Source organism: Condylostylus longicornis, unplaced genomic scaffold (assembly GCF_029603195.1).
Source record: "Condylostylus longicornis isolate FDR11 unplaced genomic scaffold, ASM2960319v2 ptg000055l, whole genome shotgun sequence".
Classification (NCBI taxonomy): Eukaryota; Metazoa; Arthropoda; class Insecta; order Diptera; family Dolichopodidae; genus Condylostylus; species Condylostylus longicornis.
The window spans coordinates 2,823,089-2,841,926 of NW_026578024.1; the positions used below are offsets into that span (position 1 = coordinate 2,823,089).

At 25.8% G+C, this 18,838-nt stretch overlaps 1 protein-coding gene across 5 annotated transcripts in view; it reads left to right on the top strand.

Moving 5' to 3' along the window:
* Window positions 1-18,838, top strand: part of LOC129612072 (probable serine/threonine-protein kinase DDB_G0282963) — a 142,416-nt gene that overhangs the window by 66,174 nt on the left and 57,404 nt on the right. For 3 of the 5 annotated variants that reach the window (XM_055525547.1, XM_055525551.1, XM_055525548.1), the window contains exons 2-5: window positions 414-614; window positions 9,429-9,704; window positions 12,275-12,476; window positions 17,548-17,899. In XM_055525547.1, the coding sequence (XP_055381522.1) occupies window positions 414-614; window positions 9,429-9,704; window positions 12,275-12,476; window positions 17,548-17,899 (1,031 nt within the window). The remainder of the gene's footprint in view (window positions 1-413; window positions 615-9,428; window positions 9,705-12,274; window positions 12,477-17,547; window positions 17,900-18,838) is intronic. The other 2 variants (XM_055525549.1, XM_055525550.1) reach the window with 1 other exon arrangement.

Below are 18,838 nucleotides of genomic sequence, written 5' to 3' on the forward strand. Positions count from 1 at the left end.
TCTAAAAGGTAAATGCAGCATTAGAGTTTCAAGATTCTTTACACTTTCACTCGGACGAAAGCAAAATGTTATTCGCAACGCAAAAGTTCTATAAAGCTATTCTAATGAAAATTATTACTCCCTCTGAATTTTAAAACAGAAATCAAGGAATTCAAGCTAAAATGTTGATTCATTTCATTTTATATAAAAATTTTTTTCTTTTAAGACTCCAACATATTTTTTAAACATGGAAATAATAAAAAAAAGTATAACATTTTCTTTTTAGTTTTAAATTTGACAGATGTCACTTTAAATTTAAATGGAAAATAACATTTTTAATAATTAGCTTTTATAAAGATAAGAAGAAAAGAAAAAACTATAATAATATTTACTGTCATTTATAATATTTTTCCCCTTTTATTTTATTTTTGCAGGGTTATCACAAATTATTTTGTTGTATCATTAGCTATGGCTGACATGTTAGTAGCATTATGCGCTATGACATTTAATGCATCCGTTGAATTATCTGGTGGTAAATGGCTTTTTGGTCGATTCATGTGCAATGTTTACAACAGTTTGGATGTTTATTTTTCAACAGCTAGCATATTGCATTTATGTTGCATTTCAGTTGACAGGTAATTTTTATACAGACATATAAAATGTGTATCTGTTTTCTTTATAAATGTTATTCGTTACTGTTATACAGGAAAAGAAGGATAATAGAAAATATTTTTTCTCATTTTTCTTAGTATATCTTCTAGAGCTAGAAAAAATGTTTTTCTTTTTTCAAAAAAAGAAAGTGAAATAGTGAATGAAATTTATATTTCTTATATACATAAATACAATCATGTTTAACGTTATGAATTCCCTCTCATGATATAGACATTAATAACCAATATATTACATCCAAGTACGTACATATGTATGTAGGTAAAAGATATTGTATTTGGTTTGCAGTAAGTGATATAAAGTGGAATATTCCTTTAAAATTTTCCTCCGTTCACTTATTTTAAAGTAATTTTTTATAATTTAGCTTGACATGCAATATTTTCCACTGTTAAAGAAATTTATTGTCTAATAGCAATATTACTTTAAAATATTAAAAGTATCACCATCATTTACTTAAATTTTAAAATTTTTCTTTTATAATGCCAAACAATTATTATTAAAGTCAAGGATTTTCAATTGAATTATGAAAAAACTAATAATAAGAAAGAATGTACTTACTATACCCGATTCTCTTGGGGCGAATTTTCGATAAATGGAAGTGATATGATATTCTTTATCTTGTCATTTTAATATCAATAAACCGTAGCTCTTATTTAATTTTGGAATTGCCGCGGCTTAGGTTTAGTTTAATCGCCAGCATAATTTCTAAATTTTTAAATATGCAGAGAACCCATCGGATGATGCTGTTTGCCCTTAAAGCCTGGTTAGCCTACTTGGCATTGAAAATGTTATTATGTGTTACATATAAGTACATAGTTTGTGTATTGAGTAAATAATTACAATACAATAATTAAATCCATAGTAGTTAATAAAAGTGGTGAAATCTAAATTAACTTTTGAATTAAAATACTGACAAACCAGGCTATTGTTCAATACTTTTTATGAACACTTTTATATTGTATACAAGTAATAATTGGTTTTATTATACTGATAAAACCTATACTGATTTATTTTATAATTTTATTTAATATGGTATACAAATATATGCACTGGAGGGACCATATTTGCTTATCAGAGAGGAAAGCAAAAAATAAATTTTTCCATAAAACCTTTCATGTAGTCAGTGATTTTTGACAAATTAGTAATAAATTATAAGTAGATATTAGAACCGGTAATAAAAAAATGTTTGTGAGCCAAATGAAAAATCAAATTGGAAAATTTTTTTCATATTGGTAATATTATTTCATGTGATTACAAAACTGATTCGCGTACTTTCGCAATTAGATTTACACAATAATAATATGAAGTGAAATAGTAGTATATTCGTCCTCAAAGGACGAAATTTTTTCGGAAAATATTAAACAGAAATCTTATAAAATCAGTAAACTTTTGAAAATGGTGGCGTGCCCTGTAAAATGAAAAGGGATGGTCACACTAAAATACACAAAATACTTAAATTCTTTAAAAAAAATTCAATTTTTCGATTCAATAAATTTAATTATAAAAATTGAATTGAATACGATGAAAGTACAAAGAAAAAAAATTTTTTTTTAAACGCTATAATTGTAAAATATGAAAATTTTTTTATTGTTTTACTTGTTTTTTTTGTTTTGAATTCACTATGCAATAAATTTAATGGCGTGAATTTTTTTATTCCACTTTACAATTTTGCATAATTTATACATAATGTAATTATATAATTTTCAGATACCATACAAAAAGTATACTAAAGTTACTCAAAAGAATAAAGCTGATGGTGGTGATCAAAATTAATTTAAGTGTTATTTGATTATTTTATGATTTTTTGCAGGCTTTTCGATGAAAACAGTTGCAATGCAAATAGGGAAAAAATATTAACAAAAACAAATCATACTGTTAAAAAATGTGTTCAAACAAAAGCTGAAGAATTGATAATGTTTTTAATTGAAATTTTTAATTGCTTTTTAAAAAGTTATTCAATTAATTAAAAAAGAAATTCCGAAAAAATTCAAAACAAAAACAATAGACGAATTAAAGGATAAAAAAAATTAATCTGATACCTTCAAGTTAATAAACATTTTAATTTTTTCCTGTTAATGAGATAAAAAAGTGAGATAGATGAAATTTCTGTAGAATATTCGTAATGCTTCATTCTTGACTAAAATTCTCACAAATTTTTTTCGCTATTAAGATTTCCAAATAGCATTGAATCAAAATCAGAACCACGAAGACTAAAGGGACTATAATAATTTTTCTGAGAGAATTTTTGTTTGTATAATCCACTGATTTAGCTCACATAAGTGGAATATTTTTATAACATATTAAATTACTTTTGGGTCAAACATTTCATATTCGTAATATTTATGCCGTCACTATTTTAAAATTATTTACGAGCATGCCTTACATATAAAATTCTTTACTGAAAAATATGAATTACAACTTGTTGGTGGTCATATTTGGAATATAAAGATTGAAAAGTTCAAGAATTTTTTTTTTTTGATGTTTTGCACAAGAAAATATAACACGCGATTTTCTTGAGGATTTTGAATTCATACAAATTTTTATAAATAAATGAAGAGTACAGATCGGAAATAATTTAAGAAAACACGATACCAAATAAATTCAATTAAAATTTTTTTATTCTAGTCAATAGGTCTTTTCATTATGAACCAAGACAAATCAAGTTTATTTATAAAGCTAAAGCAAAAGTCTTCTTCTTTTTTAAAAATTTTATAAATTTACTTTTTAGTAATACGGCAAATATAATGATTTAGTGATCATATCGTTAGAGGAGTCTAATAAGCTCTATTAAATTTGATTCTATCCCGAATATTGAAGACGTTATCCAGATGAAATTGTCTCTGACTTTACGCCCTTAAAATTTTATTTCCCCCTAATTTTACAGAAAAATTTAAATTAGTAACTCGCCTTTAATATATTATAATAACTTTAGTGTCTTAATTTATAAATATAATTTATATACTGACTATTCATTAATATTTTGTCTCTTTATTAAATTATTAAAATAATTTTTTCCTAAAAATAACATCAAAATTTATTTTATTGAAAATCATATCATCACTATTCGGATTACAATATTTATAGTATTTCTTTCAATCACTAAGCACTTTTAATCACATGTCAAATTTCGGTCATTAAATGTCATCAGAAGACTGAATGTGTCAGTCTTTACCAATTATTTTCAATCAATTTCATACGATTCTGAAAAGTGAAGTCGAGTTATAGTTGAATTAACTAATTCATTATTCAACATGAATAAATTTCCATTGTTTTTGAAAATCATGTAACATACATACATGGAAAGGAGTAGGTACACACAATCACATTTGGATTTATTTTTAATGATAACTTGTGATATCCTTTTGCTCTCAGTGATTTTTATTTTTAGAAAGTTTCTTGTTCTTTCAATTTTAGTTGTGGAATATTTTACGAGATTTAGAAAATCATAATAATTTGTAGGTATTACGTATTGAAATGTAATAGGATATAAAAAGTAAATTGTTTGAGAAAATCAATTCAATGCAATGTCAAAGAACTTCTGTGTCATGAATACTGTATATATAGTATGTGTGCTTACATAAATATTATGTAGGTCGCAAATGGAGAATACAGTTGAAAATTGAACTTTTTGTTTTATTGTTCTTTATTCAAATATTCTTGAATGGTTTTATGGTTGACAAGATATTTTCCTTTGTTAGGCGATGCATTGTGTACAGAAGAAAGTGTACGTAAAAAAAACTTTATTTGAACGCTTTTAAAATGGGTTTAAGTACAGGGAAAAAGATTTATTGTTAGTCAAAGATAATAGTGTTCATTGAACAGAGAAAATGAAAATATTGAGTTAGATGTAAAATCAAAAGTTATTGCGCACTCCTTGTACGAGTACATTTTTTTACTCTTTATACATCATTAATTTTAAATAGTTTACATGTGTTTTAGATGGAGTTTGTTTAACGTTCAAAGGTTTATTGTAAAGTTAAGATATTGATTTTTAGTAATGGATGTTCATTGGTTTACCAAAAACTTTGAAGAAAGCATTGGCTTTCAATTCAAGTCCTTAAAATATATTCTTGTATTTTAATGATAAAAATTGAAAAATCCGCAGCATTGGAAGCGGAAACTAACTGGTTTACTTATGAAAGGAATTGAAAAACTTCAGAATAATTATATAGGTGATGTGAACACAGGAAAGAGCTTAAGGAAAACAAATTATTTTTTTTCAAACTGGACTCGAACCAGTGACACTGATGTAGGATCTCTTGTAAACAGTACTTGGTGATCATGTTTATTACAGTATAAAGCAATGTGAAGAACAATTTTCCGGGCATTTCTTCATACTCTTTGTAGCTCCGTTGGTAGAGTGTCAATTTTCTTTTTTAAATTCTTCTGCCTTAACCTGTTCCTTTGATTGCGTCATCCATCTGTTCTGCAGTTGTTTAAAGAGTTATTCTTATAAGAAAATAATAATGAAGATAAATAACTACACGTTGTATTCGTAATTATAGTAATAACCATCTATCTATTTAAATTTATACAGCGCTCATCCTATTTAGAAAAAATTCTTAAATTTAAATTTCTTTAATTCTTATACACACAAACATATTATAAAGCAATTGTTAATTCTCATAAATTTTTCTATTTACAGAGTAAGGTTCTTCATTTTATTGTGTTTTGTTAACATGAGTTTTAAGCAATATTTAAGTGAATTAAAAAGCCAAGAATTTTTGAGAGTAGAGAAAATAAAGATGAAAGAATTTTGTTTTATGTAAATAAATAAAAAACACAATGCGCTAGAAAATGAGTTGAATAATATACCGAGATCTTAAAACTTGAATATCCTGCTACTTATACGTTGTTACACAATGTAGTAGAAATCATTCTAGATAAAAAGTAAAAGTGGGTATATAAGAAAAAATATTCTAAATCGAAAAAGGTAAACAGATATAATCAAAGACGTAAAATTGAGCAAATATAAGAAGTTAGAGCTAGAGAGTAAGGAATTTATATTAGAGTTGTAGGAAATGGCAAAACGTTTTCATATATATTTGCTTTAACTTAAGTAAAATTTTGAAATAATTAGTGAGTTAGACTCAATTTTCGACGAATACATATGAAGTTAAAAATTTTTTTTATTCTTTTTTCTACTCCCTTTGAGAGCATGGGGCATCTACAAAGCTTGCCATCTCACTCTGATTTTCGCTAGTTATTTTGTTTCGATCTTATCTTTCAGGTGCCTCTTTACTGGTTTTCAAAGAGTTTTGCCTGTCCAACTGCACTTTTTCTCCGTCATCTGACGTATAGGATTGTTACCCTGTTAATTCCGAAGTATCTTGGTTCCTACACTCTTAGCCCGAATATTCTGCATATGGCTCGTTCAATTTTCTGTAATCCATTTTTTTACAAAATAATTTTGATTGAATGCATAAATATTAGAGTTTTTTTCCTATTAGTGTGGTATTTAACGAATGTTTCGGGTTTTCACATTGACAAATTAATTTTTAATATTACATTCTATTTCATATGTGTACAATTTCATGTCATACACATTTTCCTCCTGTTAGAAAAAGAAATCAATAAAATTTTCTATTTGTTGCAAAATTTTTCTTCAAGTTAAGCAAAAAAAATATTATTTTCTTTTAAGAACAACTGTATGACACATAGTACATATAATGCAAATGTATGTGCTCATACATAAATAAACAAACAAGTACTAAATTCGTATGTTCAATAAAGGAGAATAAAAAAAAAGAAACTTAATGTACAAAAATGAAGGGGTTTATTTAGTTAATAAAAAATTTTATTGCAAATTAAAAACCAATGTTTCGTTTTATTTTTGAATGAAATTTTTTTTATGAATTTTCAAAAACAAATTCTTCAATTTTTACAAAACAAGAATAACCCTCAGAAATAGCATTAAATTTCTGATCTACTTCTAGATTTTTATCATTTCGAAGAACTTTGAATCGAGCTTTGGACTAAAGAATATACCCACACATTAAGGAGTTTTTTGTTTTTCATGCTTCGGGAAAAATATAAACAAAAAAAAAAGAAAAAAGAAAATAAGAAGAATTTCCGCGCTTTCTTGTTTTCTTTTATCCTTTTATGTTTAAAGCTTTTTATTCTTTGATATTTTTTTTCCGTTCCGCAAATTCATGACTTCTTAATACGCTCAGATGATTTTCCTTATATTTACAGAATTTTACAAAAGAATTGAGAGGACTATATAAATTTTATATATGTATGTGTGTATATCGTGGCATATAAGTACCATGTTATTAAGTGGAGGAAAAATTTTTTGATCTTTTATTTTCAAAGTTAATTGAATTTCGTCTTCAGCCCGCTGAAAAAAATTCCTGACATTAATATTTGTATTATATTTCATAAATAATGCATATACAACATGTGTGTAAGTACCTTGCCTAAAAACAAGTGGAAGAAAAAACTTCAAAAGGAAGGATTGAATGTAGGGAAGGGAATTTTTGTATGCCAACATTCTGTTGACTTTTATTATTTGTTTGATTCATACGATTTCTGGTACGCAATTTTGAAAATATGCAGGAGGATTTTAGATTCTGTAATAGATTTCAATAAGTTGCTTTTTTTACATTTTACATTTTTTTTAAAGTAAATGAATTTAATTTAATATCTTTGAGAAAATTTGATCTAAACACAAAGAATCAGGTTAAGCTAGTCCATAATGGCAATAAATATAGCTGGGTCAACGAAAACTAAATATTTACAATTTTTGTAAATTTAAACCATAAAAGCTCTGGTCCTTGGCCCGTTCATGAAGTAAAATTTTAGGATATTAGTAATTTTTTATCACATTCTGAAAGGCGATACGGGAGTTATAATTATATTTAAACAAATTTTGGTAATTATCTAAATTTGAATTTGCTTTGGAAACTATCAATCACAATTATTAAAATTTTATGTGTTTAAGGTTAATTGTTAAGGTTTCCTAAATTTAATGTAACTTTCAAATAATTTATTTTTTAAAATTAGAAATTAATTTTGGTCTGTTTGAAATTAAAATAATTTCTACCATTTTACAGGATGAACTATTTTTTGATCTACGGAACAATTTTTATAAATAAAAAAACCCTTGAAATAAATTAATTTCTATAAATTTTCAAAATCCGAATTTATTTTATCGCTTGCAGTAGTTAATTTTATTTTTTCTTTCTTTCTTTCAATAATATTTTTATTTTACTCTATATTAGAACGGTTATTCACTATACAGAAAAATCTTCAATTTGATAAAGTAAAACAGTTTACGAAATATAATAAAATTATTATTGCTATAACTAAGTACATTTTCTTCTTATATCCTTATGTATCCTTATGTATATGACATCGAATTTTGTATAGGCTTTTTTAATACAACTATAGCAGAAAATAATATAAAGTAGCTAAACAAAGTTATCCAAAATGCTGCTTTATTTTAATATAGGATCTTCCCACTTAATTTAATCAGCTTAATATCTCATTATTCAGGATATTTAGAGAGAGCAAAAAATGTTATAAATATTATACCATTATAAATAGATATATATATATATATATATATATATATAATGAAGTAAAAGGATAAATAATAAGTTAAGAAATGTGTTTCTCTATGTTTGTAGAAATGAAGTGTTTTAAATGAAATTCTCCATACTTTGAAATTGTTGGTGGATGACACAGAAATTCTTTATATTGAATAAGAAAAATGACTTGGTATGTGTTATTAAGCGTGTATGGATTATGATTTTTTTTTATATTATGCAAGACAAATAAAAAATTGTTTCAAATATACTTTTGGATTGTATATTTTGTGTACTCGTGGATAAGATTAAGTAGAAATTTTATCATTACCTAAATGTTAAAGTGTTATGGAATGTCTTTCGAAAAGAAAGTAAACTAATATTTTGTGGCAAAAAATATCAGCCTGCAAATTTTTATTTGTAATTACAATATGATCAATTCCAGAGCTTGTAAAGCAAATTTTTAACTTCGTTACTATTTATTTACTAATTTTCTGATTTAATTTTAATAGGGTTGCCTTACAATCAAATGCATAATAAAAATTTCAACAGGTTCAAATCTGTTGCCAACTCTTTGATACCCGTACGAATTTGTTACCCTATGTGCGAATATATATGCAATATCTGATTATAGAACGGACTATGACTTTTAGTTGCCTTATTACCATATTAATTCATGCAAAATTTCAGTACTCTGTTTTCAATATTTTCTAAGATATGGCCAAAATACTATTGAAGTTGTATGGCTGCTACCACATATCTTCGTACGGGTATATTTATCACGCAGTTTATGTAAGATTCCTATTACTCGCAACTAGGCTCGAATTTATCACCTTCCAATGTCGTTTTTCCGAAAAAGACTGTTAATAAATTCTTTTTTATAATTTATTTGTGATTTTGATGAAAAGGAAGAAAATTTTATTATAGCACTGAAAACCGAGTATATGTTGAGTAAAATAAATCATCAAGAAATTTTCTAAATTGCTAATAAAATTAATAAAAAGGATATTAGGAAAACTGTTGTATTCCATTTCCTACAATATTAAATGATATTATGATGTGCACATTATGTATTTAGCAAGTAAACAAATACCAAGAAAAATTATTATTATGGATATTAACCTAAATGTGTGCGTATATGCGTGTACTTATGTAATAAAGCAAAAAAAGAAAATATTCCTTTTTTATATTAATGGTTCTTTATATTTTTCCTTACTCAATTCTTCTATCCTCTTTCTTTTTTCTTTTCAGATATTATGCAATAGTTCGACCATTGGAATATCCTTTAAATATGACACATCGTACAGTATTTTTTATGTTAGCGAATGTATGGATATTACCGGCTTTAATATCATTTACACCAATATTCCTGGGCTGGTATACAACTGAAGAGAATTTAGAAGAGATGGCAAAAAATCCAGATACATGTGTTTTTATAGCAAATACAGCTTATGCTCTAATTTCTAGTTCAATTAGTTTTTGGATACCAGGAATTGTAATGGTTACAATGTATTTAAGAATTTACAAGTAAGTTTTTATTTTATTAATTGTATTGAGAAAAATAAAATATATATACAAAAAGAAAATGCTTTTCTGAGAGTTTTTAATAATGAGAACATTTGCTTTATCTTGAATGTGTCGTAAATCTTTTAAGGACTTGTAAACAAATCTTTTTCTATATAAGACGAGCTATTGTTCCTTTAAATCGAATAAAAGCACTTGATTTAATGGAAGAAACTTAAAATTTCTTTTGTGGTATAACAAAGATCATTAATGATTAAATATTAAAAATAAAATTTTATACTTGCTATATGGAGTATTTTCGCTTCACGTAATTGCCACTTAATCGGTGCTCATTATCTTATATATGAAATTTCTTATGAATATATATGGAAACACTATATCTTCCTAATAATCTAGGGCTGCAACCATTAAATATGAAAATTAAGATATCATTAAACGGTTTTACAACACGGGTAATGCTTTAATTATAAAGAACAAACTATATGGGAGTTAGTAAACAATCCGCAAAAATTAAAGCGAAAATATTAAAGATTTCATTATGCAAACAAAAAAATAACCATATTTAATAGCCTATGTACGTATGTAAGTAGTTTTAATAAAAATTGTTGCCAAATACGATGACTACTTGTTCATACTGCCGTCCATTTTCAAAACGCAATATCACCTCACATTCAGGCTGTCTATTTTAAAACTGTTTATTTTCCATTTATAACAACTTCATTCAAAAACACTGACACTGTTATTAATTGCATCAATTAAATCAAAATCAAAATAAGACAAATGTAGTGAAAAAGATTTATTCAGTAAAAAATTTTTGGAAATTTTTTTTTCCAGAAATTGAACAACAAAAGAAAAATAATTATTAACAACATTATCAAAAATTTTTTAACGAATGTTTCCTATTATTTTACACAATTAATTTAAGTAAATTTTTTTACATATAAATACATACATATATAAAAAATATTGACAAATTTATTTTGCGCTTTCTTAAATTTTCATTATTCTTAAGGAAAATGGCATTTGAAATAAACCGGAAATGGGATTGAGTAACTTTCCCGAAGTGCTAAATTAAAATGAGAAAAAATTAAGTTGACAGTGTCAAATCTGTGATATCCGTGCCAAAGTTTGCAAATGTAAATTGATAGTGCTAACCAAAATACTCATTGCCAAACTGTTTCCGAATTTTCTTGTTACTAAATTACAAAATTGTTTTTAGAGTTGCGTGGCAGCTACCCGAATCACTGCTTTAATTGAACCCTAACAAAACAAAATTCTTCGGGTAACAATTCTTAGTAATTGATGAAAATTCGATTGACTTACCTTAATGGGTTTTTTGAGATATCGCTCGGACGAACGGAGGAACGGGCGATATATAGCTAAATCGACTCAGAAAATTGACGTTGTTCAAAAACATATTCTTATGCCTATATTTCAATTGCCTATTTCTTGGCATTATAATCGGAGTGGTGAGTTGAAAGTTTGTTCGTAGGTGTAATAAAACATTTTTTTGAAGTTTATGTATGAAATTTCTTATTTGAAAATAAAATAAAAGTTTTAGAGAAATACAAAATAAAGTCTGAATAAAAACCTGCTAAAACTGTTATTCTATATTAATCATGATCAATAAAAGTTTAACGTCTAATAACTCTTCTTTAACTCACATTTTATTTAAAAATATTTCCTGTCAATTTTTACAGACTAATTTAAAATTTAAATTCATTATTCCAGTCAGTGTAAAATTTTCCACATATTGTCCATGATCGAGAAATTTTAAATTTCCTAGAAAATTTTTTACTCATAGGTACTTAAACTTCTACAGCGAGTAGTACTTTGAAGGTTATTTTCTTTTTCTAAAACCATCACCATTAATTTTTTTTCTATAAACTCAAATTAATAAAATTAATGGAAAATTTGCTAAAAAATCAAAAAAAAAAATTCATCTAATCTTCAAAATAAATTGCTTGTAATATTTTAAGAAAATTTTATAGTCATTGAATGTACGTACATTTTATATATTTTATTTAGCAAAAAGGTATTTTACGTAGGACACATAAACTTGGAATGTTTTCTTTTAAATGTTTCCAAGAAAACATTGCCAACGATGAAACTTGTGTATTAAGTGAAAATATTTTTAAGAATGAAGAGATTTTTTTTTCTTTATATTATTCATTCATTTCTATTTTTCAGACTATTGAAAAATTATTTAATTTTTAATTTTTATTGCTTTGTAAATTTGAGATGATAAAGTCCTTCAAAAGGAAAAACTTTATCATTTCAAATTTACAAATCAATATCGCCATATTAAATTAAGTAAGAAGAGAATTTTTGTGTGTGTGTAGGAAAAATTTTAAAAATAAATTTATTAAGAATATTTTTGGGATGGTATAAGTTTTTTTTTGTGCAAATGTCTGTAGGTTATGAGTTGTATTTAAACGGAAATGAATTTTGATTTTGAACGAAACTGTATCTACCGACAAGAGAATTAAACTTTACTTTTTTAATAAATTAGAAGTTTATTTGTGATTTAAACTTTAAACTGTTTGTTTTTTGTTTTTTTTTGTCTCATATAGAGAAGCTGTTCGTCAACGTAAAGCATTGAGTCGTACCAGCTCAAATATCCTATTAAATAGTGTTCATCTTGGCCAAACGCAAAATTCATTGAATCCTCATATGAGTTATATGCAACAACATCCTAGTGATATGGATTTAAATTCAACTTTAACAAAACTGAATCAAGGGGAAGAAACTCATAGCGCTATCAGTAATCTTGAGGTAAGTTTGTTTCTGATTAATTTTTTTTTAATCCCATTAGATTAATAAAATATTACTATAAAGATAGGTATAAAGATAGGGTTAAGCATTTGTTGAATTATGTTTTAAGGCTTTGCGTTTTTGAATAAAATTTTTAATCTATATGATTTAATCAAAATTTCCTTTAGAATAATCCAATTTCAACCAAATTTTCTTAAATCATATAGATTTGAATCCGGATAATTAAAAAATTGTAATGCAAAGCCGAAGAGGATTTTCAGGAGCATTTGTTATTGCCACAAAGTTGTTTGTCAATATAAGCAGAGTCGAAGGCTCCCTTTACTTAGGAACTTGTTTTAAGTAAAAAAAATCAAAATTTAAAAACAGTTACGAGTATAAGCGGATTAAAGTTCCATTGTAAAACTCTTATGAGGTTTTACTTGCGATTAAATTAAAAAAAATTCATAAATAACCGTCTACACCAGGGAATATTCCCTACAATTTTTTTCCAAAACCATAACTATTTCATAAGATTTTATGCAAAAAATTTAAATGCAATCCTAGACGAAAATATTACAAAATATTTTGCATTGTTCATTTTCATGATTTTCCTAATTTCCCTAAAGGATTAAGCGTTGAATTGCATATAAAATTTAAAAATTTTAAGATGAATGAGTTTTCAGAATTCCTTGGGGACAAATGTTTTGATTTATTGATTTTTTTCTAAGGCATTAAAAAATTTTTTATTCAAGGTGTAATTTTACATTTTTCAAATGGGCATGATACCGTTATGTGTAACAGTTCACAATTGGTCGAGAAATTGCCGAATACAACGTTTTAGTTTTGTTTTGTATAATTCAAGTATTTTAATTCAAATAATATTCTGAAGAAGGTGAATTAGAAATAATTTTTCTAAAAAAATTTTTTCCCGACCCCGTAATTATTATGGTCTGACCATTTGTTATACATATTGTTACATTATTATATACGAGTATATTGTACTATTTAGTTTTAAAAGAAGAATTATTTGCCATCTTTAAGTTAAGAATTTATTACATGCTTGTTTTCTGAAGTACACACTTTCGCTATGTATTAAATTTTTATACATTACTCCATTTTAAGTGTTAAAAAAAATCATTTACGCTCTTATTAAATTTTTATAGATTAACTATTAAAACGAATCGTGGTTTATAAACTTAAACTTTATTAATAAAAAATAAAGCGCAAACAATTCTTAAAAAATCTTAAATTTCAACTGGATTAAATTTATGATTTGATAAAAATAAAATCAAGCTATAAATGTTTTATGATTTTTGACATTCAATTACCAAATTAGACATTAATTTCCCCCAAAAACAAGAACAAAAACAATAATCAAAAATAAACAAATACATAAAAATCAGAAAATCTCTTAAAAAAAATTCTTTTTGAAATAAAAAATTCAATAAGAATCAATCGATTTTTACTTTTGAATTTATAGATAAATTGGAAAGATGAGTTTGAGTTTATCAACAAAAACATTCTACGAAAATCCACTAACCTTTACCATTTTATATAAAATATTTTTTATTTTATAAAATAATGGGATTCTTTTTAAGAAATGGAGACTATAACTTTGACCTTTTTAGATAAATTTATTGACTATGCAGTCTTCTTATTTAGAAATGAGTACGTCTTTTTAGCCTATTTTATCAAGAATAAGAAAAAAAGTAGTTAAAATATGAAAATGCGTGGTAATGAAAATTATACGTGAGAAATACTTATACATACATGTATTAGATTTCAAGTCATGTCATAATATCTATATCACATTGATGATCCCATTCATCCACTGGAGGGTTTCTGATATTCTTCTACAGTTTCTTTCGCAAAAATATTGTGTTTTTAAAAATGGAACGAAATATTTTTTGTTATTTCTCATTTAATTGGGAAACAGAAATTAAAATTTTTATATAGCAAATTTGTGCTTTTAAAGAAGTGCGGATGTCTTGAGAACTGTAACTGCTGCCAAGGCTTGATTTAAAAAAAGCAATCCCCGATCTTATAATACAAGCGAACAAAACAAAAATACTTTGGAACAATACAGGTACATCGTTTTTTTAATTCTTGTGTGTTCGACTTCCGGTTCCCAAGATACAGAGCTTAATTACAGAGCCTTTATTCATATACATTCATACACATGTACACTTTGATAAAAACAAGAAAAATATGGTCAAACATCTTGAATAATTGAATCCTGAAAGAAATTTTTAGCCAATAATCATTGACAATACGCTGATACGATAAAATGCTTAATAGAACAACGTTATATTAAGGCATCCGATTCAAACAAATAGCTTCGGTTATTGTTTAATAACCTCGTCTGCTAATTTAACTTGTATGACCGAACTTGTAAGATTGCTTAAGTGCGACATAGACTAAATAATCAAGTGTACTAATTTCAAAACTCTCAATATTTTAAGACTCAGTTTTTTTAATTGAACATTTCGATAAAATGTCTTTTATTTTAAAACAAAAAGAAATTTTAAATTAGGGGGGAAAAGTGATGTAAAATATCAATAAAACGAAGAAATAAGAAAATATACTGACATCAATATTATACCGTTCATCGATAAGGATAGCCTTTTTTTTTAAAAAAATATTTTTTCCTTACAAAATAAATTGTAATTTTTATTTTTCTAAGAATTTTCATAAATCCTTGTCACGTCCTTACAATATATAGATCATGTAATTTATTGCACATATGAACATCACATACGTTGGTATGAATAAGTGTAAATTTATGGTAGATACTTTTTACCACATTAATACCACTTTTGAACGGTGCGTACTCGTCAGCTCTTTTATATTCATTCCACTTTTATATTTGGATGCTTTTAAATAATTTTACATAATAATCAAATTGCTTTTTCTCTGTAAATTTTTAATATTTCTATATTTTGTTTTATGCTTACCTTTTATCGCGAAACGAGACAAAAATAAAGAAGATTCATAAAGATTTTATATGATAAAAGGTGTGTTGCGTCTTACTAAAAAAATATTAAAGCAAAAGAAATTTTTATAAGCATAAATTCTCATAAAATAAATTAATGCTTAATTTTTAAAAGGCTTCTGGAAAGGTTTTTATAAATAAAATTTTTATTTTATGTATCATTCAAAAGTCTAAAAAAGACACGCCATTTTAATTGAAATTTTAGGCACGCCATGTAGGTTTTCTAATAATATTAAAAATTCATAAAATTTATTTATTTATCTCGACTACTTACCCTTAATATTATCAGTTCAAAATACCAACTACAACAACTAGTCTTGCTTTTTCAATATTCTTAAATCTCATTATAAGTATTTTTGTTCTGATATTGGCAATGCTTAATTATTTTAGCCAATCAAACATTCTGAAAACTATATTCAAATTTGAACTACTGAATTCACACTACTGAATTCAAATTTGTATCCTATAGTTCTAGTATGTATATCATCTCGCATACGGATATACTCGTATACAAACCATTTAGACTAAATGTTATTTATTTTCAATTCTTTGATTTTAATATGCGTGTTGTGTTGAAACTCTTATTTTTCTACACATATACATACATACATACATAACTTATGAATGTACAATCTACACGCATAATAATTTTTGTTAGACATGTTGTCATACATAATTTACGTTTAAAAAATGTGTGTATGTATGTGTGTATTTTATTATTTTATTCAATAATGGTTACAAATAAAATTTTCAAAAGCTTACTCATCATAATTTTCTCGCCATTTACACTCAAAATGAAAAGTAATAACAACAAATTTAAATAAATAGATGAAAAATGCTCAACAAAAAAAAAAAACAACAATAAAAATAAGGGAACCAGAAGTAAAAATGAGAAAAAATAACACTAACATCATTCTCCATTATCATTGAATTTTATATGATCGTATAATGACGAAGATAAATTTATCCGCCATATTTAATTTGAATATCGTAAGTCACGTACGAATGTTCTATATTATGTACAAATATGAGTATTCAGTAAAACTGTAGGATAACAAGATATTCGGTACGTCTGTGACATAACTTTGGTCAGAATAATTTTATGTCATTATACCAGGGCTATTAACATTCAAAAAACTTAACCACTCCCATCCTAATGATAATAAATAAAAATCTAATATTCTAGTATGAAAGCAAAAATAATATTAATTAGACAAATATTCTAGCTCAGTGCTATTCTTCGTTGAATCAAAAGAATTTCTTAGCAATTGTTTAGAGAGCCTACGAAAAAATTGTTTGTCCAATTTCGTATTTTAATGTTCTTTTTTTTGTGAAATCAGTAACGCAGAGAAAATTCATTACAAACGAGTCCTTCAAACTTGAAAGATTTTTACATGCATAAAATTTAATCATGTGTGTAAAGAATCAGCAAATTTCAAAAATTAATGGAATACTAAAAATCAAATAAATTAATTTATAACATGAAAAACAAAATTTATAGATAAAAACTCTTTTTACTCCAACTCTCACGAAATCTGGTTTGGTATAGTCACAAAATAAATTTGTTTTTCTTATATGTAAAATTATGATTTTATTACCTTGGACTATGATGTAACCATCTTAGACTTTAATGTTTTGTGAGTATTTGTATCCTTATATATTATGGATGTCAGATATAGTAACTTTACTAAAAATTTTAAACAAACGTCCTCAAAGTCTTACAAGTAAAGGTAGCTGTTTATAATAAAATTTATTAAAAAAATTGTAAACTATTGAAAGTAAGGCAGAATATTAGCCTAACTCAGGAAAATATACACAAAGTTTTGAAGCAGTGAGGTTGGTAGAATTGTGTTAATATATTAAATACAATGGATACAACATTGTATAAGCTAGAAATGTGGAAATGTTATAAGAAAATGCCAAGATTTTTAACATTTTAGCGCATAATTTCATATTAATGTAATAAATTATAGGTTCTCATTCTTTCTCAACATTAATGAATTCAAAATATTGAAACTTTTTTTAATAAATTTCGATACACAAAAATATGATTTATTTAATGAATGAATAATTTATCTACACACATATTTGTTTTAATAGGAACTACCACCAGCTGGTAAAGATGACCTTATGGATTGTGAATTACGTGTACCATCACCGCCACAACGTCGCCTCAGTCGTAGCAGTATTGATTTACGTGATCTAGAACAAGAGCAATTACGTAATCATGAAAAAGTTACACATACAGATAGTGCTCCATCAATGATAGCGTTACAATTTGATAAATACTTAAAGGTACAAACAAATGCCAGTAATAATTTTGGGAATGGTAATGATAGTAGTGATGATTCTGGTGGCAATATTGACGCAGATATAGATGATGATAGTGTAGGTGACAGAAGGAGTAGTGGTGGAAGTTGTGAAGAAACAAAAAAATTAAAAAGAGGTAATGGTAAGTAGCCAGAAAGCTTTTTATCGCGATGTGTTTTGATTTCTTAATATGTTTATGATTTTAGAAAAAATTTTTTGGGAATGTTTTTTGGATAGAAACTAAAAATTTATTTGATATGATTTGAAGATTTTTACTTTTGAAATTTTATATAACTAGACCAGTATAAAAACTTGCTTTTTTGAAAGAATTGGTGAATCAAAATTGATTTTTTGGGGGCTATTATTACCATTCCAATTTACATTGTATAGGTGTGGGAAAATATGAGCGAAAGTGTGATTGCTCAAAACAAATTATTTTTTCTTCTATTAAAATTTTGTTAATTTAAAATAATATACAAGAATCCGTAATATTTATTGAAACGCAAGAGCGTGCCCACTAACATGCACATAAATTGTAACATAAGCACAACTTTAAATATTTGTTAGAGTTTTTCTGCATGCAAGTGAGTGGCAATATTTTTTCGTTTTATGTACCTTTTTTTTTTTAATATCCAAACCAAATTTGATGTCTGTCAAAAAACTTCCAATCAGAATTTGTAACCAATATTTTACTCAAATAACATTCATAACTGGTTGTATATTACAACGGGTACGTATAGCACCCATAGAAAATGTCTACGCACAATTAGAGTTCGTATTGGCGAAAAGTATTTCTCTTTTAATTTAAAATCTTTTTTGAAACAAAATTCCTTAAATATTATTATACCTCGCCTTAATTATTAACAGTAATACACTAGCAGAGATATTTGGTTGACCTAAAACTGTATACGCTGTGCAAGTACATTAATTAGTTTTTAATGTTAATTCATCATCGTACTTAATGAATTTTCATGATTTTAATTTGGCAAAACTCTGATAATTTCGAGCAAAAATTTTTTTTTTTACATCAGCATTCAAATCAAGCAAGTTCAAACTAATAGTTTGATTATCATATTTTTGG